This window comes from Cnephaeus nilssonii (genome assembly GCF_951640355.1).
Source record: "Cnephaeus nilssonii genome assembly, chromosome: 2".
NCBI classification, from domain to species: Eukaryota; Metazoa; Chordata; class Mammalia; order Chiroptera; family Vespertilionidae; genus Cnephaeus; species Cnephaeus nilssonii.
In genome coordinates this window covers 61,722,201-61,749,503 of record NC_137073.1, presented here as the reverse complement: position 1 = coordinate 61,749,503, position 27,303 = coordinate 61,722,201, and the positions used below count along the sequence as shown (strand labels likewise).

Genomic DNA, 27,303 nt, shown 5'->3' with positions numbered 1-27,303 from the left:
ACCTTCTAAGTCTTTTCCCAGCCCCTATAGTTCTATAATTCTTACTCCAACTTGAAAATTTTATTCTCAGAAACACTTTCCTTTAACATTTGACACATCAGACTCACAGAGTAGACTGAGATTCCCTCACTCTACTCAATGCAGGGATTTCTAACATTGTTATTAATAGAAACACAAAAGACTAGTTCACATGGATCACTTTTTTGATTATTTAAATTTGTTCTGAGTATTTGAAGAGAAGCAACTGTCCTCTGTAGTGGACTGACATGGGTTTTCCACAAGATATGTCCCAGTTCTAAACCCCAGTACCTGTGAATGTGACCTTATTTGGAAATGTGGTTTTTGTAGATGCAATCTCAGGTGCTACTGGTCATTCTCCTTGAGATGAGATCATCCTGGCTTTACGGTGAGCCTAAATACAATGACTGATGTCCTTCTGAGAGACAGAAGAGAAAGATTTGAGACCTGAAGACACAGAGAGGAGTGCCATGTGAAGATAGAAGCAGAGATCAGAGTGATGCTGCCACCATCCAAGGAATGCCTGGAGCCACCAGCAGCGAAAAGGCAAGGAAGAATTCTCCCCGAGAGCCTTTAACGGGATTTTTTCCCTACCACATCTTGATTTTTTGGCTCCTGAACCTCAGAACTGTGAAATAACAAATTTCTGTTGTTTTAGGCCACCAAATTTATAGTAATTTGTTAAGGCAGCCCTATGAAATTAAAATATCCTCCATGATACAAATTTTAAGTTCAATTATAGGGGATTGCTATCACCATCCATATCTACACAGATTGTTCTTATTTTTCTAGCAATACAAATAATCATGTCAAGACATTACACACAACATATGATAGATGATAATATAGTTCTGAAAGGCCCAATCCAATTAAAATATAAATGGCATTTTTCTAATAACTAGACATGACAATTGTCATAGGGCTGCCAGATAAAATATGGAATTCATTTAAAAAGGTAATGCACTATTTATTTGAAATTCAAATTTAATTAGGCATCCTGTATTTTTATTTGCTACATCTGGAACCCTACAATTTCAGCAGAGAAATTGCAGATCTCAAAGTCACACAGCATATAATACTGAGCTTGGCTTTGAAACTGTGTGTCAGACTACCCAAATCATGTGCTTTCTAGTCCACCAGGCTTCTTAAAGCTGAGATAATAAAACAGGAAAAGGCAGAACCATTCCAAGAAGCCATCTGGTTATTGTTCTGCAAAACAGGTTATAAAAATGGAAGAACAATGGCCAGTTTTGACTGCTAAGCCAAACTCAATGTCTATTACTTTTGAAGGAAGATTCTGGCTATGCAAAGTTCAAGCAATGATGATGAGGATGGAAATGAGTTTTTCTCTTCCACTATTCTGTGCAGGGGTAATATGGGACACAGGGGTCATGGGATTTTGGTTTTACTAGGCAGTAAATGAAGGCATCAATGTAATGAATGATTTAAAAAGTATAATTTCTGCTAATTATTATAGTAATACAATATTTCTTCTTACATTCAACTTTTTCCAAAATCCACTTGGCTCCCAGGTACCATCAGCCTTAAAAATCTCAATAGTTTCTTAATCTTCACCAGATGATATACTTTTTTTATTGATTTTAGAGAGAGAGCGAGTGAGAGAGAAACATCTAAGTGAGAGAGAAACATCAATCAGTTGTTTCCCCTACATACCCAGACTAGGGATTAAACCTGCGACCTAGGTATGTGCTCTGACCAGGAATCAAACTTGAAACCTTTTTGGTGTACAGGATGATGCTCCAACCAACTGAGCCACCTGGCCAGGGCCCTATAGTTGTTGTATTTAACTTCCTCATAAATTAATCTCAGGTGCTACTGTTCATTCTCCTGAACCACCTATCATAGTCTCCATTTCCACATCCATAATACTGGTTCAGACCCTCAAAACTATACTCCTACATCACTGTAGTGCTTCCTGACTGGTTTTATCACTTCAAACTATCCATCTACATCTAGTTATCCTATATGTATGTATATATACATTAGAGGCCCGGTGCACGAAATTTGTGCACAGGTAGGGTCCCTAGGCCTGGCTGGCGATCAGGGTTGATTGGGGCCTTCCTTCCCTCAGCTGCAGGTCAGGCCCTTCCTTCATTCCGCACTGCCCCCTGGTGGTCACCCACACGTCATAGCAAGCAGTCGAACTCCCGGTCGGTCGAACTCCCAAGGGAACAATTTGCATATTAGCCTTTTATTATATAGGAGATATCCTCTCTAATAAAATGGTAATATGCAAATTAACCATCACTCCGCTACATAAGCCACGCCCACCAGTCAAGCCACGCCCACCAGCCAATCAGGGCGAGTATGCAAATTAACCCCAATCCAAGATGGCTACAGCCACAGAGAGCAAGGTTTCCCAGGTAACAGAGCAAGCCAAGCTTTCCATAGCCGTTGCAGGCCTAAGCCTCCACTCAAGCTACAAAGTTTCAATTGTAGAAGGTAAACAAATTGAAACAAATGGCGGCAGAATGGAGCTTGAGAGAGCAGGCCAGGGATGCCGGCGGCAACAGGAGAAGCAAAGCTTTCTGCACACCCTGGCCGGGCTCACCCGCTTAAGGCTACAAAGTTTCAATTGTAGAAGGTGAATTAACTGCCCCAGAAATGGCTGCCGCCCCAGAAATGGCTGCCGCCCCAGAAATGGCTGCCGCCCCAGGCTACAAAGTTTCAATTGTAGAAGGAAAATAAATTCCAGATACCAGGGCCTCCCCTTGGGTTGCCAGGAGGCGTGGCCGGCCTGCAAACCACCACAGGCCCCTCGCTCAGGCCGCCCCACACCCCAAGGGAACCCCCACCCTTATCTGTGACACCCTTCAGGGAAAACCAGCTGGCCCCCACCCGTGCACCAGGCCTCTATCCTATCTAATAAAAGAGTAATATACAGATTGATCATCACTGCAACACACAATATAGCTGCCCCCATGTGGTTAAAGATCCTGCCCCCATGTGGACACAAGATGGCCACTACAAGATGGCCAGCAGGAGAGGGCAGTTGGGAGGCACCCGGCCTGCAAGGGAGGGCAGTTGAGAGGGACCAGGCTTGCAAGGAAGGGCAGTTGGAGGTGATCAACCCTGCAGGAGAGGGCAGTTAGGGGTGACCAGTCTGGCAGAGGAGGGAAGTTGGGGGCAAACAGGCTGGCAGGGGAGCAGTTAAGCATCAACCAGGCTGGCAGCGGAGTGTTTAGGGGGTGATCAGGCTGGCAGGCAGAAGCGGTTAGGGGCAATCAGGAAGGCAGGCAGGCAAGCAGTTGGGAGCCAGCAGTCCTGGATTGTGAGAGGGATGTCCGACTGACCGTTTAGGCCCGATCCCACCAGGATCGGGCCTTAACGGGCAGTCGGACATCCCTCCAGGAGTCCCAGATTGGAGAGGGTACAGGCTGGGCTGAGGGACAACCCCCCGCCGTGCACGAATTTCATGCACCGGGCTTCTAGTAGTATATATTCACAAATCTAAAGTGTTCCAATACTAACTACATAAGTATATGCTTAACACATTTGTTTTTCACAGGTGGGTCTAAAATGAATTTTAATCAATCTCAAACTTAACTCAGGTTGTTTCCTGTGTTTAATTTCTCTTCTGATATCTACCCAACAAAAAGTTCATAAATTCCAGACAAGTAAGTAAAATAGTAAACTTGGATCAGAGTTTGCATTTTAAACACTTTGGGATATTCTTCACTTCCACAAAATAATATTTTTCTTAAGAACATGGCACTCTCATTCTACCTTAACACAATTCCTATTTTTATCTCTAGAGAATAATTTGCTCCTTTAAGAAAGAGAGTGGTGTATGCACCGTAGCATCCAAACTTAAAACTGTGGAACAAGATTGAGCAAACGGTAGCTGCTACTCAGCTCAGACAACTGGCATCATATCTTGCCAGAGCTGCCTGATGTTTTCTCTTGATTTCATTGGCTTTATGCATTATGACAGAATCACGCAGACATAATGTGCCTTTCTCAGTACATCACATCAGCAGGTCCACAGTATCTGTCTGCCTCATTACTGCTAATTTTAACCTTAACTACTTGCTAACGGTGGTGTCTTCCAAGTTTCTCCACTGTAAGTTATTTTTTTCCTCTTTGTAGTTCATATGTATTTAGTGAAAAAGTGCTTTGAAATGATGCAAATACCTGTGTCTCCTCATAATTTTGTACCTACAAATTTAGCATCAATTGGTGATTTTTGCCTACAATTGTTACTGTGTTGTTTGTTAAAAGGTAGTTTTCTATTTCTATTTTCCCTTCTACATTTATTCATTGAAATTCTAACATAAGCAAAAGCTGTGCCTTCTCACCCATTTATTTATTCAATTATTGATTTACTAGTAAGAAGTCATAGATATTTATATTATTCTATGATTTATAATCTATTGCTGCCATTATTTATTTTGTTGCCAAAATTGTTCCAGCTCTAGTCATTAGGAGCTCCTTTAATTTGGCTCCTATATCATTTTGACATTCTGCCATCGATTTTTGAGTACTTCCCTACTCTATGGCTTTGCAAAATGTTCCAGGCGCATCTTGTACTTTTGCTGCCCTACATCTGCAATCAACCATTTCTCCAGGAGCCCTGCTTATTTTTATTGGGAAAAGTGTATTTAGAAACCAAGATTGGGCCAAAGGTGTGTTGATTACACCTTTATAATTGCTCTGAGGGCCTCTCAGGAGACAGATCTAGGAAAATACAATATACTACACACACACACACACACACACACACACACACACACACACACCTCTGTCTATTTTGTTACCTATATCTCTATTAAAAACCATTAGTTTATACTGATACCATTGAACACCACAAAGTTCATCCCAGCTTTCCCCTGTTGTATATTGCTTTTTAAATATATTACTAGAGGCCCAGTGCATGAAATTTGTGCACGGGGGTTGTGTCCCTCAGCCCAGCCTGCACCCTCTCCAATCTGGGACTGCTGGCTCCCAACCACTCACTTGCCTGCCTGCCTGATTGCCCCTAACTGCTTCTGCCTGCCAGCCTGATCACTCCCCTGCAGGCCTGATAGATGCCTAATTGCTCCGCTGCCGACCCGATTGCCCCTAACTGCCCTCCCCTCCAGGCCTGGTCCCTCCCAACTGCCCTCCCCTGCTGGACTGATAGCCCCCAACTGCCCTCCCCTGCAGGCCTGGTTCCCCCACAACTTCCCTTCCCTGCAGGCCTGGTCCCTCCCAACTGCCCTCCCCTGCTGGACTGATTGCCCCCAACTGCCCTCCCTTGCAGGCCTGATCCCTTCCAACTGCCCTCCCCTGCTGGCCTGATCGCCCCCAACTGCCCTCCCCTGCAGGCCTGGTCCTTCCCCTGACAGCCATCTTGTGGCGGCCATCTTGTGTCCACATGGGGGCAGCCATCTTTGACCACAAGGGGGCAGCCGTCTTGTGTGTTGGAGTGACTCTTGTGTGTTGCATATTACTCTTTTATTAGATAGGATTTTTCAAGAGGAAGGGGGAAGGAGAGAGAGACAGAAACATTAATGATGAGAAAAAATCATTGATCAGCTGCCTCCTGCATGTCCCACACAGGGGATCGAGCCGCAATCTGGGCATGTGCCCTGACCAGGAATTGAACCATGACCACCCTGATTCAAAGGTCAACACTCAATCACTGAGCCATGCTGGCCGGGAACCCTGTTGTATATTGTAACTTCTTTCTCCAACAGTGAGAAACCTGGCATTCATCTACAATACATTTACTTATTTGCTCATTCTCAGCATACACAATAAGTAGCTTTAGAATTGACACTCATGCTCTAGAGTACATTATTTGTGCATATTTAGTTCTTTTCTCTTGAGTTTTACAGTATATAATTAAAATACTGTTTTACATAACTTATATTAGTCATTTTATTCCCCATCCCCCTGAGGTGTAGTTATAGTTATACATTAGGTCCTCGGGTTACATAGGAGATCCGTTCCTAGTAAGTTGGAACCCACCTACATAAGCACCTACGTCACTCACATGGAGCACATACACAGCAGTAATGAAGTGAAACATTAAAAAAACTTTAAAAGATAACAATTCCTGACCTTTACGTAAAGCACATATGTACATACATCGAAATGATGGAACTTTTTTAAAATAAATACTGTAAATGGGAGATGGCCGACATAACCACGAAATGATGTACGTCGAGTCCTACATAACCCGAGGACTGCCTGTATTCCATTTTGAGTTCCTCCCACATCCTAGCTTGATTTCATTCATTCATTCAATCAGTGCTGAAATATTGCCATGATTAAAGAGAACTATATAATAATTTTTTCTCAGAGAAATGTACCTTCCTCATTTTACCCTATTCCCATTTCCATTCTTGACACCAGTTCTTACCTATATTAAATATGCTACCAATCTTATTAGTTTTTGGAGTTTACTTCTGATTTATCTTTTTGAACAAGTGAGCAGATAATGCATAATTTCTTACACTCCTTCTTACATGAAATATTCCAAATTGTCAATACTCTTTTGCATTTACCTTTGCAATTAATAATATATCCTGTAACTATTTCCATATCAATTCTTAGAGGTCTTCCTTATTCTTTGTTTTACAGATACATAGTATTTCATCATGTGGATGCACCATGGTTTATTTAGTGACCTCTCCTACTAATAGGTATTTTATATATGCAAACAATCCTATATAATAAAAGCCTAATATGCTAAGTGTCCGGTTGTCTGGTCAGCCATTCAACTAATTAACCGCTCACTATGACGTGCACTGATCACCAGGGAGCAGATGCTTTGACTGGTAGGTTAGCTTGCTGCTGGGGTCTGGCTGATCAGGACTGAGCAAGATGGTCCGGACATGCCCTGGAGCCCTCCTGTGGTCCCTCTCTGGCTGGCCAACCTCCCATGTCCCTCCCTGGTCCCTATCGTGCACTGGTGGGGTCCCTAGGCCTAGCCTGTGCCCTCTTGCAATCCAGGACCCCTCGGGGGATGTCGGAGAGCCAGTTTGGCCCGATCCTGCAGGCCAGGCTGAGGGACCCCACTGGTGCACAAATTCATGCACCGAGCCTCTAGTGCTGTAATAAATAATTGTGTGTGTATGTTTATTTACTAATGTTGGGAAGACACATCTAGGATGAAAAGTTTGATCTCCTGATGTCTGGTTCAATTCTGTTTTAGATGAAATGATGTTATATAATGGAATGAAGAATACTCTAAAAACTAAAAAAAAAAATGTTATATAAATATAGCAAAATAAAACCATGTTAATAGCATTATTTTCTTTCTCTGATATAATTGTAACTTATTTGAGACAAGAAGTTCAAGTCAATAAATATTTGTCTTCAGTTATTAAGTCAGATGGTTAATTTTCAAAATTTCCCCCATGTGGTTAAATTTTAACATTCCTAATCACACCTTCATTCATTAAGAATGTTCTGATATTTACTAGTTTTTACTTAAAAACTAAATCCATTATTTGTAGTCTAGTGTAAAAACATTATTATATTATTTTTTTCTATTTTATTCTTATAGAGACAGGAGATAAAAGTACAAACTATAGTCCTGATTTGGTCCCTTTCACTCCCTAAGTATGGATGTCAATAGGGTTGGAGGAGAAGAAGATTCTATAATGCCAGGAGTGTTCTCCAGGTGCTCTGACAATGAGTTGGAGGCTTAGGGGACTCTCCTCCTTCCCAGTGAGCGGAGTTAGACCAGATTCAGTTTCTTCTGGGATTGTGGGCCCTTGGGGCCCTCAGTTCTCCACATTCTAAAAAGCTAATATTTGGAAATGTGCAAAGGATGCTATACTGTCTGTTTAGGGTCTATCTCTGGTCCTGCCTCTAATTTGGGTTCAAGGAGCCCCGGCTAGTTCATCAGGAGATTGCTTTGGGATTTGGAATCCAGGAACTAAGGATTCCAAATGCCTTGTCTTTTCCTTCATTGTAGCCTACCAAGACCTGTTTAAGCCACCATGAGACTATTTCCTTCATTGTAGCCTACCAAGACCTGTTTAAGCCACCATGAGACTACTGTCAGGTCCAACTAGTAAGTCTCAGAAAATTGCTTGTTGGGAATCACCAAAGTTTTGGTGAGATGCTAGTCCTGGTTTTTGCAAGTTTAGCTGATTCAACTGAGCAAATCAATGCAGCAAAAAGAATGTCAGGTCTGCCAAAAGTGACTTCTGTATGGCTTCAAGTATGTGTCTCACCTATTTCACCAACTGTGTCACTCATCCTACCTAATAATAGACAAATATGCAAATTGACCATACCTCCAACACGCCCACAAGCCATGCCCACCATTCCATCAGAGCGAGCGTGCAAATTAACCCAAACCAAGATGGCTACAGCCACAGAGAGCAAGGTTTTCTAGGTAACAGAGGAAGCCAAGCTTTCCGCCTGCCATTGCCAGGCCTAAGCCTCCACTCAAGCTACAAAGTTTCAATTATAGAAGGTAAACAAATTCAAACAAATGGCGGCAGAATGGAGCTTGAGAGAGCAGGCCAGGGTTGCCGCCGGCAACACGGGAAGCAAAGCTTTCCGCACACCCTGGCCGGGCCCACCCGCTTAAGGCTACAAAGTTTTAATTATAACCACAACAGAAATGGCTGCCGGCCTCGGAGGGAGCCCCAGGCTTGGCTCTGCTCCAGGCTACAAAGTTTCAATTGTAGAAGGAAAATAAATTCCAGATACCAGGGCCTCCTCTTGGGTTGCCAGGGGGCGTGGCCGGCCTGCAAACCACCACAGGCCCCTCGCTCAGGCCGCCCCACGCCCCAAGGGAACCCCCCACCTGATCCAGGATACCCTTCAGGGCAAACCAGCTGGCCCCCACCCCTGTATCAGGCCTCTATCCTATCTAATAAAAGAGTAATATACAGATTGATCATCACTGCAACACACAATATAGCTGCCCCCATGTGGTCAAAGATCCTGCCCCCATGTGGACACAAGATGGCCACCACAAGATGGCCAGCAGGAGAGGGCAGTTGGGAGGCACCCAGCCTGCAAGGAAGAGCAGTTGAGAAGGACCAGGCCTGCAAGGGAGGGCAGTTGGAGGTGATCAACCCTGCAGGAGAGGGCAGTTAGGGGTGACCAGGTCGGCAAAGGAGGGAAGTTGGGGGCAAACAGGCTGGCAGCAGAGTGGTTAGGGGGTGATCAGGCTGGCAGGCAGAAGCGGTTAGGGGCAATCAGGAAGGCAGGCAGGCAAGCAGTTGGGAGCCAGCAGTCCTGGATTGTGAGAGGGATGTCCGACTGCCCGTTTCCTAAACGGGCAGTCGGACATCCCTTGAGGGGTCCCATATTGGAGAGGGTACAGGCTGGGCTAAGGGACAACCCCCCTCCATGCACGAATTTCGTGCACCGGGCCTCTAGTTACATATAATTCAGAGTCTAATTTCTCAGCAGTTTTGTAGGGATTTTGTTGTCTGGATTGGGTCCAGTTCAGAGTTGCAAACTTGCATCATAACCTCTTCCCAAGGTCACAGGAGTCAGATAACATTTCAAACCACATCATTGGACCCAACCTTCTAAAAATTATAATATCATAGTTAATTTATTTGAACTTAAGCAACCATTAAAAAAAATTTTGTCAAAAACACACAGAATAAACTTCCAAGTAATGTTCTTCTTATGGCCTTACCTCCTCGATCTCGGGCAGCTAAACTTTGACCCTTTCTTAATGTAATATCCAGTTGGTACATTCCGGGATCAGCCAGGGGGACATCTGCATTACTGGTTCCAGAAGTATTTATTTTCTGGAAAGTAAGAAATATAGAAAATATTAAAATAATTATCTTTCTCCTATTTACTCCAAATGGGGGCTATATATAGTTTAACTCAAACTATAAGAATTAGTCAATAAAATTTGTGAATTCACACAGCATCATAATCACCCAGTTCTCTGAAGGTTTTAAAATTCATGAAATTCTTCAGACTAAATAAAAACATGGCAGTTATAGGAATCTCTGTATTAATTAAAATTAAAAATAACAAATGTAATATGAAAAACATTTCCCAGGGAAAGCCCCACATAATTCAACTAAGAAAGACTAACGTGGGAATATTTCTGAAGTAAAAATACAATCAATGATGAATAGAGAATAAAGGTATGCAAGAGCAGTTAATTTCCACATAACTGAGCTGAAAATTAAAATGATTCATTCAGGTGACTTTGTTGACTACTTTATCTATGCAAAAGGGCTCAACCTGGTGAATTACATACTTTTATTTTGGCCCCAACATAAAATATGATATAATTATACATAAATAAATTCACATAGAATTTTGATAGTATTTGCAAGTAAATAATATAAATATAGAGACAATAGTGCTGTTTTCTATGGAATAAAACTGCACAAGCTATTTCTAGAACTAAAAATCTTTGCAAGGCTACTTCTATAGAATATCAACAACATACTCTGTTTATTTAATAGTCATTGAGTTACAAACACACTTGAAGAGGCATAACTATCTATAATAATAAAAGCCTAATATGCTAAGTGTCCAGTCATCCGGTAGGCCATTCAACCAATCAAAGAGTAATATGCTAATGATATGCTAAGGCCACTCAACTTCTCGCTATGACATGCACTGACCAGCAGGGGACAGACAGTCGACCAGTCACTATGATGTGCACTGACCACCAGGGGGCAGACACTCTGACTGGTAGGTAGGTTAGCTTGCTGCTGGGTTCTGGCCGATTGGAATTGAGTGAGACAGGCTGGACACGTCCTGGAGCCCTCCTGTGGTCCCTCCCCGGCTGGTCAACCTCCTGCGTCCCTCCCTTGGCCCGACTGTGCACCGGTGGGGTCCCTTGGCCTGGCCTGCACCCTCTCGCAATCTGGGACCCCTAGGAGCATGTTGGAGAGCTGGTTTCGGCCCAATCCTGCAGGCCAGGCTGAGGGACCCCACTGGTGCACGAATTCGTGCACCGGGCCTCTAGTATTAAAATAACACAAAAGAAACATATAGTAAAAATTGTACAGGTCACAGTTTATACTTTCTGTCAGTCTGATACAGCAGGAAAAGTTACTTTTTCACATGTTGAGATGATTTTAAATTATAATTTTTTTCCAATTAAAAAATAAATGTTCTTTTATTTTGAAATAGTATGCATGGATAAGGTAAAATATTAGACACCATTCTGGTTTTTTCAGTTCCAAAATTTACATGAAATACAACTATAAAGCATCATTTTGTTTGAGATTTCAAGACCAAGATAAAGAAGCTTTCCTATAGGAGGAGCAATTATCATTTAAAATTAGAAATAGTGCAACTCTGATAACCCAAATTCATCATTTCTCCTCTGGTAACAATAAAAAAGAATTCACTCCTTCTCATGATATCTCTGTTTCTATGAATGACAGCATTTTCCCTCAGTTACTCAGGCTAGAAATTGATGAGCTAGCCTTGATTTCTTCATTTCCCTTTCCATCACATTCAAATAGTTGCCAAATTCCATCCACTCCATTTCCATATTACATCCTACAGATGCCTATGTCTTTTATTTCCTGTTACCACTAATTTGGATCAGATCTTCAAACAACAGAGGAGCAAAAGGTAAAATGATTGCATTGCTCTTCTGGCAAACATCTAATTGCCCCACCTCCTTGGGGTTTCCTAGGATAATAATTTGGGATATATCCCTCCACACTTTTATTTGTTTTCTTGTATAAACAAATACACATACATATGGGTTTATTTTTGTGGTTGAGTTTTCAGTTTTTGTTTGTTGCTAACAAAGAGCATATTTGTTTATTATTTTATAATTTATTTAATTTTAAAATATCATAGCACTTTTCTGGTCTACATATAGATTTATCTACTTTTCTTTTACATACATCTTTTTTTCACAGTGTAGGACAGTGATGGCAAACCTATGACACGCGTGTCAGCACTGACACACGTAGCCATTTCTGATGACATGCGGCCATTGAGGCGGCTGCATGCCGAGGATGAAACATTTGCGAAATAATGTTTTTTCCTCAAAGTGACACACTACCCAAGTTATGCTCAGTTTTTTGGCGAAGTTTGACACATCAAGCTCAAAAGATTGCCCATCACTGGGTAGGAATACCATAATTTCTTTAATAATCTCCCTACTGATGAATTTGAGTTGGTTTCAATATATGGCACTACAAAGACTTGTGCTTTTATTTATTTTTTAGAACATAAATCTTCCCCAAAAGATTTAAATATTTCATACTCCTATTGAAAGTTACAAGAGTGCCTATTTCCCACATCCTAGCCAGCATAGGATGTTACTAATTTTCAAGGTTGTTGGGAAAAAACTGTTATCTTCCTTTATATACATTTCCTGAACTATGGTAAGGTGTCTTGAAACTAGTGTAGACAGCAAGAGAGTAAGAGCTGTTCCCTGGGCCACACAGAAGATGCCAACCAAGGGCTTCTGAACCACTTTTCAAAGAACAGTTTGTATGTGGGTCCAATTAATAAGCAAAACTAAAATCCAACAAACATTTGTTAAACTTCAAGTATGTTCTAAGGCTTTCATTAGGTTCTTTCATATACATTATTTCAAAATAAACAAATCCATTAATATATATTAAATGTAGATAGATTTACTTCTTTCTAAAACCAGAATAAAATCTATAGGAAAGGAGAAGTTTTTTACCCACCCGCATCCTCCTCTAATGTCTTGATAGGTATCTTAAAGGTAGAAAAAATTGAATGCTCAGATATCTGTATTTTCTTCGTAGCTTTCGTTGCTCTATTCAGTGCTACTTGAAGTCTACAGTGAATAATTCATAGAGTACCTGGTTTTATATTTTAAAAATTATACATCTGATTTCATTATATTTATTGGGTGACATGTGTTAATAAAATTATATAGGTTTCAAGTGTACAATTCTATAATATATCATCTGTATATTGTATTGTGTGTTCACCACCCAAAATCAAGTTCACCCTCCATCACCATATATTTGACCTTTTTACCCTTATCTACCTTCCCACTTTATGGCCAAGTTAAGGAATTTCAAAGGTAATTCTAACTATACTAGATTTTTCACTTTTGAAAAATTTAGAATTTAACACCTTGTTAAGTGATAACTTCACTGAATTTACCTAAATTGGCTTTTTAAAGCCTGAATAATATTCCATTTGTGGCCTGGCCAGCATGGCTCAGTAGTTGAGTGTTGACCTATAAATCAGGAGGTCATGGTTTGATTCCCAGTCAGGGCACATGCCCAGATTGCAGGCTCGATCCCCAGTGTGGGGCATGCAGAAGGCAGATGATCAACAATTCTCTCTCATCATTGATGTTTCCCTCTCTTTCTCCCTCTCTCTCACCCTCTCCCTCCCTCTCTGAAATAAATAAAAATATATTTTAAAAATATTCCATTTGTGTATGTATGCGTGTATCACATTTTATTTGACTATTCATCTGATGACAGCCATTTACTAGTAGGTTGTTTCCATACCTTGGCTATTGTGAATAATGCTGTAATGAATAGCAATGCAGATATCTCTTCAAGATGCTGATTTCATTTCCTTTGGATATATGCTGCCTTGCCCTCTTGTTCTCCATGTCTTCCTACCTAATTTCAAGGGCCATTTCATCAGCACTTTACATGCTTTTTTTTTTTGGTCCATTATCACATACTATCACAAATTTATATTGGCCATCTTAGATTGTAAACTTTTAAAATCAGGGAATGGAGTTTTTAAGGATCAACTCAACAGAAATTGTGATAGAGGCTATGAGGACAGAAATATGTCTTTAAGGACAAATGATCTAGCTGAGTAGACACATACATGGGGATAGTAACAAAGTTGGCTACTCCATGGGTAGTTTGTTAACTCTCTTCTTCTGTGCTGAAGTATGGCATCTAATCTGTTTTAGCACCTTCTTTTGTGAGGAACCTAAGTATAACCTTAGAATCCTCCTCAATACAATGCTCTAGGCTGCCATTACCAATTGATCAAAATTGGCACTTCAAGTGGAACTTTGCCCACTCAAAAGCTATCATAAGGACAGACTGTGCTATAAGTTCACAGGAGAGATGCAAAAACCAATTATTATGGGGAAAGAATCTGAGTAGCCCTCTAGAGATGACAACAGAGCAGGGTGTGAAAATATGAATTTTGACAAGTGAAGATTTGAAATAAGAAAGGATGAGACAATCAGCATGAGCCAAATGGTGAGTAGTCACCAGCGGTGCATCACTGGCATGTGTGACAAATAAAGTGGAAAGGATAACTGATGCCCACTGATGCCAGGCTGAGGAGAGTTCTTGTGGGCAGCAGGAAAGCATCACAGGCCTTTGGAGAGAGAAGCAATAAAACCAGGCCTCATTTACCACACATTTATTGCCTATCTTTCATCTTTCCTGTTCTGGGCTAAGTGCTTAGATTACACAGATGAACAAAACCAGGCCTTTTCTCTGTAGGATGGAAAAGAACAGAGAAATCCTGTGGATATAGAAATTATTTGAAAAGTTTTATAACAGTCCAGTTTAAGTCATAAGGGCTTCATCGGGTCAGCGATAATGGAAATAAAAGATGAATTAGAAAGATATTGAGGCAATTCAATCAGCTGAATTTGTCAACTGACAGGATGTGAGAGAGAGGGGAGATGGATATATGAGTCACTCATAAGTTTGAGCTGAGCTCCTGGGAGAATGGTAATGTCAGTAATAGAAAGCACCACTGTGTCCAGTTCTGAGGATATTGCCAACTCCATACAAGAAGGAAATCAAGAACGTAATGCAAATCTGGAGAGACATCTCTCCTCAGGCTCACTGAATGGTTCCAATAAGAAATCTGGTAGGCCAGTTATAGAGGGATACTAGAAGTATATTTTTTATTATAAAGTACCTTTTAATAAATGTTTAACTTACCAAATGTAAGTATGTGTTAGGAAAGATATATCTGAAATGCTAGGCACACTTGTAGCTCTAATACAAACATTGTTATTTTAAATCTTCTTTTTCCAAGTTAATATTTTTGTGATATTATTAGAACTGCAAATATATCCTTCCTTTCCCTAAACTGCCATGTCCCACACTTAGATGTGTGGTGTTATTTTTTAACTACTTTATTGAGGTATGATTTATATGTAAAAAGCTGTGTATGTAACTCGATGAGTTTGGGGATGTTTATACACCTGTGGAACCATCACTACCATCAAGTCCACAGACATAGCCAGAACTTCTCAAAGTTTCTTCCTGCCCTCTTTATCATCATCATCATCATCATCATCATCATCATCATAATTATAATCATCATCATCATTTGTGTGTGTGTGGTAAGAACACTTAGCATGAGATCTACCCCCAAAGAAAATTTTAAGTATATAATACAGTATTGTTAGCTGTTGGCACTATGCTGTATAGTAGATCTTCAGAATTTATTCATCCCACATAACTGAAACATTGTACCCTTTCACCATTACCCCCATTTCCCCTTCCCCCAGCCTCTGGCAACCCCCATTCTACTCTTTGCTTCTATGAGTTTAAGAATTTTAGATTCTACATATAAGTGAGATCATTTAATGTTTGTCTTACTGTGTCTGGTTTATTTCCCTTAGTAAAATGTTTTCCAGGTCCATCTATTATTACAAATGATAGATTTTCCTTCTTTTTTTTTAAGGCTGAGTAATATTCTGTCATATGTATATACCAATTGTCTTTATCCATCCATCCACCAATGAACGTTTAGGCTGTTTTCATATCTTGACTATTGTGAATAATGCTGCAATAAACATGGGAGTGCAGGTGTCTCTTCAAGATCCTGGTGCAAATCCTTTGCTTAAATACCCAGAAATGAAATTGCTGGATTATATGAAACCACAAAAGACTCTGAATAGCCAAAGCAATCTTTACAGAAGAACAATGCTGGAGGCATCACACTTCCTAATTTCAAACTATACTACAAAGCTGTAGTGATCAAAACAGTTGTGGTACTGGCATAAAAACAGACATATAGGCCAAAAGAATAAAGAGCCCAGAAATAAACCCACATAAAGGGTCCACTAATCTTCTAGAAGGACACCATGAATACAAACTAGGGTAAGAATAGCCTCTTAAACAAATAATGCTAATAAAACTGAATAGGCACATGCACAATAATGAAATTAGACCCTTATGCAAAAAATAAATCAAAATGGATGAAAGACTTAAACGTAAAACCTGAGATCATAAAATGCCGAGGAGAAAACACAGGGTTTGGTAAAGCTCCTTGACATTGACCTTGGTAATGAAATTTTGGATATGACACCAAAAGTACAGGTAACAAAAGTAGAAATATATAAGTATGTCTACATCAAATTAAAAAGCTTCTGCACAGAAAACAAAATAATCAACAAAACAAAAAGACAATCTATGAAACAGGAGAAAATATTTGTAAACCAATATACATGATAAGGGGTTAATATCCAAAGTATATAAGGAACTCATACAATTCAGTAGCAAAACAAATAAACCATTTAAAATATGGGCAAAGGACCTGAATAGACATTTTTCTGAAGAATACATACAAATGGTCAAGAATTACATGAAAAAGGTGCTCAGCATCACTAATCATCAGGGACATGCAAATCAAAACCAAAATGAGATATTATCTCATGCCTCATGCCTGTAAGGATGGCTATTATTTTTTAAAAAGATAAAATGCTAGTGAGGATACGGAAAAGAGGGAATCCTTGTACATCTTTAGTGGGAATGTAAAAAAAATGATAAGCTCAAAATTTTAAATTCAGAGTTCTAGGTACAATTAGAGGATCAGGGAGGTTTCTATGACAAAACTCAAAACTTTAGGACTGTTGAAGCCAAAAAGCAGATGTAATGTTTGAAGTTTTAGATTATAACATAAGTGAAATACTTGGCCTTATTAAGTCACCTAGGGCAGTGGTCGGCAAACCGCGGCTCACGAGCCACATGCGGCTCTTTGGCCCCTTGAGTGTGGCTCTTCCACAAAATACCACGGCCTAGGCGAGTCTATTTTGAAGAAGTGGCGTTAGAAGAAGTTTAAGTTTAAAAAATTTGGCTCTCAAAAGAAATTTCAATCGTTGTACTGTTGATATTTGGCTCTGTTGACTAATGAGTTTGCCGACCACTGGGGAAAGTCAGGAAAAAACACAAACAACTGTGGAAGAGATGAAGTCTGAGAATTAGAAAGAAAGCATTTGGAAGGATTATTATGACCAGAGCACCCACCTCATCTACTCCACCAAGCCACCATGTTTGTTTGTTTGTTAATCCTCACCCAGGGATATTTTTTCCATTAATTTTTTTTTAGAGAGAGTGGGAGGGAGAGAGGGAGACAGAGCGAGAGAGAGAGAGAGAGAGAGAGAGAGAGAGAGAGAGAGAGAGAGAGAAGCATAGATGTGAAAGAGACACAGTGATTGGTTGCCTCCTGCACATGCTCCAAATGGGGCCGGGAATCAAACCCATGACCCGGTTTGAATGTCGGTACATGGGCCAACATTCTAACCACTGAGCCACACCAGCCAGGGCAAGTCACCATTTTTGCAGAAGCCCTTTCTCTACAGTTCCTGACTTGCTTAAACTACAGCCGTTCCCATCCATGGCAACGTTACATTTCCTCATGCCTAACTCTCTTTCCCTCATTTTATACATCGTAGTAGTACTCAAACTTGAGGGCTTTGGCTAGGGACCAGGGAACGGTGGGTTGGGACCCAGGTTTTAGTCATTTTCCTTACCGGTCCTCAGGTAATTTTAATATGCAGCCTAGCTTGACCCATTGTTCCAGTTATAGAAGCAAGTCTTTGAGAAGGCTCATACACAAAGAATTTCCAGACTTTTCTTATTTACACCACCTGGAGAATATGTGTGGAAATCAATAGGAGGGTCCTTGTGACTTTGAGCTCTGCTGCTTAGGAGGCCTTTTTCCCTAAGGGAAGAAAGCGTTCCATAGAAGATACAATGGTGCTGATGAATTCAAACTTGAGAGTGCCACCTGGCCTTTTGTAGAGTTTCATTATAGGCAAAAAATGAGGTTACTCTGCTAGTTGTGGTGGTCGATCCTTATTGCCAATAGGAAGTCGAGTTAGTGTAGCATTGTACAAGGAAGGAAAAGTATGTGTGCATTACAGGAGATCTTCTTGGGTGCTCTATCTAGTATTGCCATGCCCAGGGGATTGTGTATTGCTCAAGTTATTCCATATGTGTTTCATACACTTGGGCCATGCTCAATGCAGCTTTAACCTTATCTGTCAATAAAATCTCCCTAAAATTAAAATTTCATGAAAGCTTTTACATTTTCAACTTCTAAAATGGAACAACCCTGTCAAGGATATCAAGAAGTGTCTCTGAGGATTTTTACTTAGTCATTACTAGTTTCTACTTAGTCATCTCTCGTAGTTTCAATGACATTGAAAATATTAGTACAGTGAAATCTCCATCAAATGGAAATCAAAGGTTTTCAAAACTTAATTTTCAAAAACAGAACTTAAAAGTCACTGAGATATTCAAAGCTCAATGAAGTGCAGAGATCCACTTGCCAAAGGAACATCATGATTATTTAGACGTCAAATGAATAAATGACTTTAAAAACTGAAACCACATAGAACGGAGAAAATTCATGGCAACCAATGAGCACACCTGATTGGTATGTCAGTCATAGAGCCTGTTCATACAGCCCCACCTGAAAGAACAGATTATTCTTGATTCTATGTAAACTTAATTTCCTGTCCCTTGTTCATACTGATTAGACTAGAGCTTGGTATCTGACCCTTAGATAATAGATAGGCTGGTTGGTGAGTTTTCTAGCAAAAGTGTTATTAGGCAAAGGTTATTTGGACGAAGATCAGAGAGAATAAAAGTTAAAAGTGGCTCCTAAAGCCAAAGGGCCAATGAGAGAGACTGGAGAGCCCATAATGGCCTAGTATAACCCCAAATCAGGAAATAGGTGCTATGATCAAGCAGAAGTAGGAGGTGGAAAAATACATACAGAAGAGGGCAGAGTGTGCCTTTATAGCAGGACATACAGACAGACCAATTAACCAAAGCAGAGTATGACAGTGCCTGGGCAGGAGAGTGAAGATCTATGAACTGCCACTTTGAAGGCCTGGAGAGGTTCCGGGTCATGAGGGCCATCTCTCCGGGCTCTGTGCTCTTGGATGTCTTTGTGATTCCCCATCACCTCCTTACTTCCTTTGACCTCGTATGAGAGAGTTGGAGGGAGTCTTTGATTCTTAGAATAGAGTGAGAAACAAAAAGAGCAACAAGAATGAGCAAAGGAAGCATAGAAACAAGAAAGCAGCCAGGTACTCAGTAAATGCAGAAGCAGTCAGCCGACAGTGATATGGGAGAAAGCCACACAGAGAGGCTTCAGACAGAAATTGCTCTGTGTCTTCAACCTCTTCCTCCAGGGTACTGTGTGGGGATCATTGATGTCCACATACAGATGCCTGTGTGATGCTAACTCATCACCCAGAGGTCAAAGAAGGTCAATGCTCTGCAGTTACTATGTGAGAAAAATTTTTTGTTTTAATGACTATTTTCAATAAGAACTTGGAAAAAGGCTAGTGGTTAGGGTACCCATATAATTTATCATTCAAGTTTGGATACTGTAAAGAGTGAAAGGGAGTGCTATTATTAATTACATGGCATAAAAAGGCATAAGCAAACGGTCTCTGGTAAACTGGGGTGCGTGGTTATAATACTTAGTAAGTTAGCCTTCAGTTCACCAGAAAGATAAACTAAGCAGAAAAGACTAATCCTCTGGTCACATCAAGCTTTACAATGGCTTGTTTTGGAACCAAACTACAATCCTGCGTTTAATTCTGGGATTTTTATTTTGCAATAGCCAAGCCAAACAAAATGGGCCTATACATCTCGGGCCCACTAAAGGGCAATATTTAATGGCTGCTGCAAGAAGTATGAAGTTCAGTGCAACCTAAGCGTCCTTTCTAGGACTCCCACAACACGATTACTCACCCTTGGCTTGTCTGCTAAATTGACTGTTCTGTGCAGCATCATTTCATTACTGCTGGTAACCTGTCCACCTACACACACAGTTTGTAAAATAACCCGTGCCAAAGGAAAGCAAACAAAATCCTCTGTTCTCCATCCCGATGTACACGGATCACTCCTCTTTTGAAATTAGATCGTGCAACCAGCCTTTGAGTTACAAGAGGCAAATTCTGATGATAAAGGGCAGGCATTATACCAACCATTTAACTTCAGCCAAAAATACTTATTCCCCCTGTGCCTTTGTTTTCTAATCTTTAAAATGGGCTAATAGATACCTTACAAAGGACTGTTTTGATTATGAGATAAAATATATAAAACTGCTTTGTAAATATAAGAAATTATTTAATATAAGTACTTATTTGGGGGCAGGTGATGAGGAAAGCTATTGTAAAATAGAGGAGAGATTATAGAAGTCAAAACACATGGATCTGGCCTGGCAGGGATGGCTCAGTGATTGAGTATCGCCCTGTGAACCAGGAGGTTATGGTTTGATTCCAGATCAGGGCACATACCCGGGTTGCGGGTTCATTCCCCAGTGTAAGGCAGGCAGGAGGCAGCTGATCAATGACTCCCTCTCATCACTGATGTTTCTATCTATCTCTCCCTCTCCCTTCCTCTCTGAAATCAATAAAAATGTATTTTTTTAAATGACAAAGACCTGTAAACAGGCCTACTTGGACTATGAAATTGGTCTGAGGCAGAGGGAAAAAATATTTTAGCTCCAACGGCCTCATTTTCCTCTTCTTTAAAAAATAGACTTGTCAAAATTAAAAGAAATAATGTAATTTATAGTGTTTTATAAAGAGTCAAGTGATTTACAAATGCAAAGTAGATCCTTCCTGCTTTTGTCAAATTATTTATTTTGTATATCCTGCTGCTAGTGTTCACCTTTGGTTAATCGGAGATTAGAAAGTAAATCACACTCGGGCTGTCTCTGCTCCCAGTACTATTATATTACTTAATAACTGTTATCCTTACTATTTCACTACAAAAATATTTGTCAGACCTGATAGATTTTGTTTGCATGAACTCATCTGACCTTTCATCTTTCGGTGAGTTCCCAAGCATACTCTTACTTCCTCAAAGAAAACCAAACTGCATTAAAAAGCACAGAGCTACCAGCAAAACACAAAACCTCTGAGACAAAATGACTTGTCAGAACAAGGCATAATATACCATCTTTGCAAACCCTGGTAGAAAAGTGTAAGAGTTTTGAGCAACAAAATAAACATAGTATTGGATTACAACTCAAAGTATAAATAAATATTCATGATTCCATACCAGTACAAATTATTTGAATAAATAATTAAACAAATAAATAACTAAATGGGGAAGAACAGGCAGGTCTACAGTGCAGAAGAATTCAAAGTAGTTTATGTCGCTTCTGCTCCTCAAGGAAGCTGAGCATAACTTCCTACCTTTTAAGTGTGGGCTGTACATAGTGACTTCCTTCCAAAGAGGACAATATGGAGAAACCTGACACAAATGCTACCTCAACCAGGGGCTCAAGTTTAATCAATACTGATAGGTTGATAGTAGGTTCCCTTGACAGTTTGTGATGAGAATGGCACTTCACCTCTGTGGTCTTCCTTCCAAAACACAGAACCTCTGTCTAACCATGAGAAAAAACACAAGGAAAAGCCAACTGAAGGACATTCTATAAAATATCTGACCAATGCTACTCAAAAGTGTCAAGGTCATCAAAAAGACTGAACGTGTGAATAAACCTCATAGCCAGGAGGAGCCTAAGATGACATGAAAACAAAAGTAACTGTGGTATCCTGGATGATATCCTGGCACAAAAAAAAAAAAAAAAGGATCTTAACTGAAAACTGAAGATCTGAATAAAGTATGGACTTTAGTTAATATTAATATATCAACATTGGTTCATTAGTTTTGACAAATGTACCATACTAATGTAAGATGTTAACAATAGGGGAAATGGGATGTGGGGTATATGGAAATTCGCTGTTCTATCTTCATAACTTTTCTGTAAATCTAGAAATACTCAAATGAAAAGTTTAATTTTCAAAAAGTTTCTGTTTAGCTAATTCTTTTGAGTGATAACCTAGTGTTTGGTAGGGCACAACTCTTCTAATTTGGTCTTTGTTTAGTAAGTATAATGATAAACTCTGTAGAAGGCATGTTTGTGATAAATTAACCTAATCTACCTCACCATCCCGTTTCCCTTCTACCATATAACAGTTGAGAAGACTGAGGATTATATATTTAAGGGTACAGCTATACATCAATTATGTTTCATAAAAATAAATTTGCTACTTCTGCTGCTGTAAACATTTAAACTGCAGGTAACTGAGAAGGAGTATAGCAGTAATCATACATTAAGCTCTAAGTCACAGGATTTGGGTGTACTTCCTACTCCTCCATAAAACTAACTTCATTAGATTAGGCAAATAACTAACTCTCTTTGACTCTCAATTCCACATTGGTATAAAGAGGAGATAGATCTATATTCTCCCAAATTTGCTTTAATAAAAAAAGAAGAGAGATTCCGTTCGAATTTTTCTTCTTTAAATTTTGGCTCCATCACTCAGTAGTTTAGGTTCTCACCTTTTAAAAAAATGCGGATAAATTTCTTCTGATAGGTGTTTGAGGATTCTTAGGATATATTTCTAGAAGTGGGACCACTGTGTCAGATGGCAGTTCCATTTTTAATTTTTGGAGGAAACCCCTATGTTCGTAGCAGCACTATTTACAATAGCTAAGATCTGGAAACAGCCCAAGTACCCATCAGTAGATAAGTGGATAATAAATATGTGATACATTTATACCATGGGATACTATGCAGCAGTAAAAAAGAAGGAGCTCTTACCCTTTGAGACAATACGGAGGGACCTGGAGAGTACTGTGATAAGTAAATAGCCAATCAGAGAAAAATAAGTATCACATTATCTCATTTATATGTGGAATCTAATAAACTGATGAACAAAATAGATCCAGAGACACAGAAGTATTCAACAGACTGACAAATCTCAAAGGGAGGAAAATTGGCGGGGGGGGAGGAGGGGCGGGGGGGAGTTCTGGAAGAGATTAACCAAAGAATTAATATGCGTATATTCATAATCCATGGATACAGACAATAGTTTGGTACGCTTGGGGGTTGGTAGGGGGTGAATGGTGTAATGGTGGGGGGGGGGGGGGAGGGATGGATAGCTGTAATACTTCCAATAATAAAGATAAATTTTAAAAAATGGGGATTAAATGGTACTGACCTGACAGAATTGTGAAGATTAAGTAAAATGATATATGTGAAACACTTAGTATGTTATATTGCACATGTAATATTTCTGTCCTGCCTTTGTACTCCCAAAATGACTATAGATAAGAACATAAACTACATGGTGTGAAAGACAGATTAGCATCTAGTTGAGACTTTAAGACACATTCACAAAGGAAGTGCTTTAAAGGAGAAAAGTCTGAGCAGTTGTAGGAAGTCACTTGTCAGGGATAAGTATTGAGATTTCTCTGTTTTCAGAGATCCTCAGAGCCCTTCACCATAAATTGAAATGCTCTCACCTGAGTGCGATTTTGCGAGGCAAGTGTGGCATTTGCAATTATTCTCACAGTGGGTGGAAGGGCTGTAGGCCGAGTCATGAATAATAAAAAAAGACAAGAAATCAAAAATACAATTATATTTCCTCTTGAAAATATGCTTGTACACTTGTTTGTGAGATTTGGAATTCTAAAATGTCATACATACCATAGGAGGAGTGTTCATTGTATTTACTTAGTACACAAGTTTGCCATAGAGAAAGGTATTTTATAAGGGTTTTCCATACATAAATAAAACCTTAGGGTTCATAAATGTTAAAACAGAATCTACTAAGGATAAATTATAGATCCTGGAAATTACCAAGAGTTGACTGTAGTAGCTAAGTAAATACAATAAAAACAAGTGATCAATTAATTGATACTTTTTAAGTGTTCCAAAAACCTTGCTAGAGCAAAGTGATCAACAGCTTAAGTTTTTTCAGTACCACTCGCAAAAAAGAGATTTTCTAAACTGCCAAAACTTAAGTGCTATCATATGAGTAAATGGTAGGTGTCACTTCTAATTTTTTTAAATTTTCTCATAGTTTAGCATTAAAATGTTAATCTAAAACAATCAAGTGTTCCTCATTAGTGGGTATTCAGCATAGGGAAGCTTTGACTTATTACAGAAATGTATACTATTCATGTTGGCAAACAAATTCTGTGCTTTCTTTCTGGGAAATTACTTCTAATATCAATTTTAACAAGTTTTTTGTTTTTTTGGTTGGGGGAGCTAAGTGTTCCCTGAGCCCATGTAGGGACATGGATAAAATCCTGCCTGGGCAGTTGTGGTTAAGGTGCCTGGATAACAGTGATCACAATGGTGACAAGAACTGATTACCTTCCAAGCAGGTGTTTCTACTTTTCCCCTCCTGGGAGAGCTCTATTTCCTCTTGATAACCAGTGGTTGTGAGAAGCTGACTTGTTCCTTCCTCAAAGGTGCAGAATATCACAAAGATTAGGCCAATCCCACCCCCTGACTCCAATGACTGGTTCAGGTTGGGAATGTGACCTAAGCGCCTTCAGTCAAGGTCAATCTCTGGACTGGACTGAGAATGCTGGGACAAGCAGGCTCAGTCATTCCTCCTGGAGGAGAATGAGGAAACATGTAGCCTGTCATGGGAGTGCTGGTAGCCACCTTGGGTTCATGAGGGGAACAAAACCGGGATAAAGCCAACAATGAGGAAGGCTGGCTGGAGAGACATAAATACACTAGATTGCTGCAACTTGATTAAACCACTGAATTAACCACTAGATTTTCCAGTTATATGGGCCAATAAATTCTCTTTATAATTTTAGTCAGTTTGAGTTGTGTTGTTACTTGCAACCAAAACATCCTGATTAAATAGCTAACATTGATGGAGCACAAACATTGTCTCCTTTATTTTGCACAAACACCTAAGAAATAATTACTGTTATTATCCTAGTAACACAGATGTGGAAAATGAAGGGCAGAAAAGATGAGTAACTTGCTTCAGTGAGGAATTAACTGAAGTACAATTCAAACTGTTCTAATACCAGGAGCTCATGCTGTAACAACTATGCTAGCACTTTCCTCCCAGATTAAAAAAAAAATTCAGAAAGTGAATTAGACATCTGACATTACATGGCAATTTTAACTTCTCAGGCTCTAATTATATAATTTTCCTTAGCTAAAAGTTCACATCAAAAGGAAAGGATTGCTTGTGGTTAAGGAAAAAGTACTTTAAATTTCTAATATCAAGGGTTTTTAAATCACAGAAAAATGTTGCTCATTTCTTTTATTAAAGCTCTTTTACATATTCACACCTACAGTTGAATCTGTCCCATTTCCGTTCTTTGCAAAGACAGAACACTATCCATGAGCTCGCATCTTGCTTTCTACAGAAGTTCTAGTTCAAATTGCAAAAGTTTGAAGACCTGAGTTCTTATCTTGGGTTCTGAATCTCACTGCCTCATCAACTGAGATATTAAACATATGCTTTTTTATTGGGTTAGTGCAGTTCTTTGAGAAGTTCTCAATTATTGACTATTGGCATACCCACAAATATGTTCACAGCAAGTGGCCTATTTTCCAATACCAGTCAGGAACAGTTTGTTTATACAACCAAATCAAATAGGTATTAGCCCTATTTACTGGGCCAATAAATGCATCAAGCTACTGTAAGTATCAGGTATGCACCGTACAAAGGATTAATATGTTTGGAAATTCAAATGGCTCCATAGGAAACTGTCAGGACTGAGAAGTAAACAAATGTAAATGATATAACATTATAAGAAAACAGTGGGAGATCCAGAAATTTGCTATCTACTTGGTGTCATAATTTATAGATGGTGATAGGTAAGAAAAAAAACACAGTTAAAAAATAATAGACTGATATACCATCTTCTTATCAAAGCTAAACCAGAGCTTACACATATAGTTGGGAGCACCATATGTAGAATTCACAATGTCTGTCTCAGAGTGTCATTTTTTTTTAAACATATGCACTGACTGTACACAAATGGAAAGGTGAATGTAAAAATCTCCATCTCCCATCTAAACTCCAGTGATTCTCCTCAATGGTAACCACCATTAACATGTTCTTGAGTATCCTCCAGAAAAAGAAGTTAGCACATACCTTTAAAAAATGTGCATATATAGAAATGAATATATTGTATGCTCTGTTGTACACTCTAGTTTTTTCACCTAGTAACATCTAGACAATCTTTTGATGTTCAGCACATTCAGATCTACCTCACCCTTTATAACAGACCCTTAGGATCCTATTAAATGTATACATCATGATTTATTTAATCAGGCTTTTGTTGATGGATACCAGCCTCCCCCCACACACCTACACCTTTTCATACTATTACAAACAATGCTGAAAAAATTCATCTTACGCAGATTGTGGTGTTCACTTTTGTATCTATCTGATGGGTGAATTCTTACCAATAGAATTTCTAGATCAAAGGGTTGTGTTTTTAACTTTGGGAGATCGTGTCAAATCACCAACCCTCTAAAAATATCCCACCAATTTACATTTCCAGTAACAGTAATGGAGAGTTTCCCACATATCCCACACCAAAAACACATGTTGTCAGATCATTCCAATAAGCTAATCTTCTGCAGAAGGTCACATTTAAAGATACATGGTTCCAAAGCTAAACAACAAATTTCATTATTTGCTTGCATTCATCAATGTTTTAAAATTTTAATCCAATTTATAATCAATTTTAACACTTCTCAAGATGGCCTTCCTCCCCCTAGATCTTCTCATGCACCAGCCCCTTAGTAGTACTTCCTGCTAATACCAATTTATCCTCCAGCCCAGCCAGCAAGGCTTCCTCTTTTTTGAGTCCTGTGTGTCCCTTTTTGCTTCCTACCCTGACTCCTAATCCCTTGATTATATTGTTCCACTCACACTTTTCCTTCTTTTTCCCTCTGCAGAATAAGAGAGCTAGTGTAAGAGGGGGAAAAAACCCTCTGGATTCGGTGAAGTGTCTCAGGACTTAGTGAATTGAAGCCTGAGTCATGTGTCAACCAGCATCATGAGTGAAGGGGGTCTGTGCTAGGGGTCATGTGTGAGCCAAGTGGGATTCAAAGGCTATGTTGCCCTCATTATTAGATATGGACTTCGTTTTTAATATGCAAACACATACTAACTTCTGATATATGGTTACATGGAAATGTCTAATGTTTAAAGTTCTCAGAATAACCTCATGATAAGAGTCCTTAATCTGTACTTCACAAACAGTATAATACAGTGGTTAAAAACACAACTCTGTGGCCTGAGTTTGAATCTTGGGTCTAACATTTTCTAGCTATGGA

At 39.5% G+C, this 27,303-nt stretch overlaps 1 protein-coding gene across 17 annotated transcripts in view; it reads right to left on the bottom strand.

The window, feature by feature from the left end:
• Positions 1-27,303, bottom strand: part of MCTP1 (multiple C2 and transmembrane domain containing 1) — a gene marked incomplete at both ends in the record, with an annotated part of 442,947 nt that overhangs the window by 258,115 nt on the left and 157,529 nt on the right. For all 17 annotated transcript variants that reach the window (XM_079799000.1, XM_079799009.1, XM_079799010.1 and 14 more), the window contains one exon: positions 9,641-9,755. In XM_079799000.1, coding sequence (XP_079655126.1) covers positions 9,641-9,755 — 115 coding nt within the window. The remainder of the gene's footprint in view (positions 1-9,640; positions 9,756-27,303) is intronic.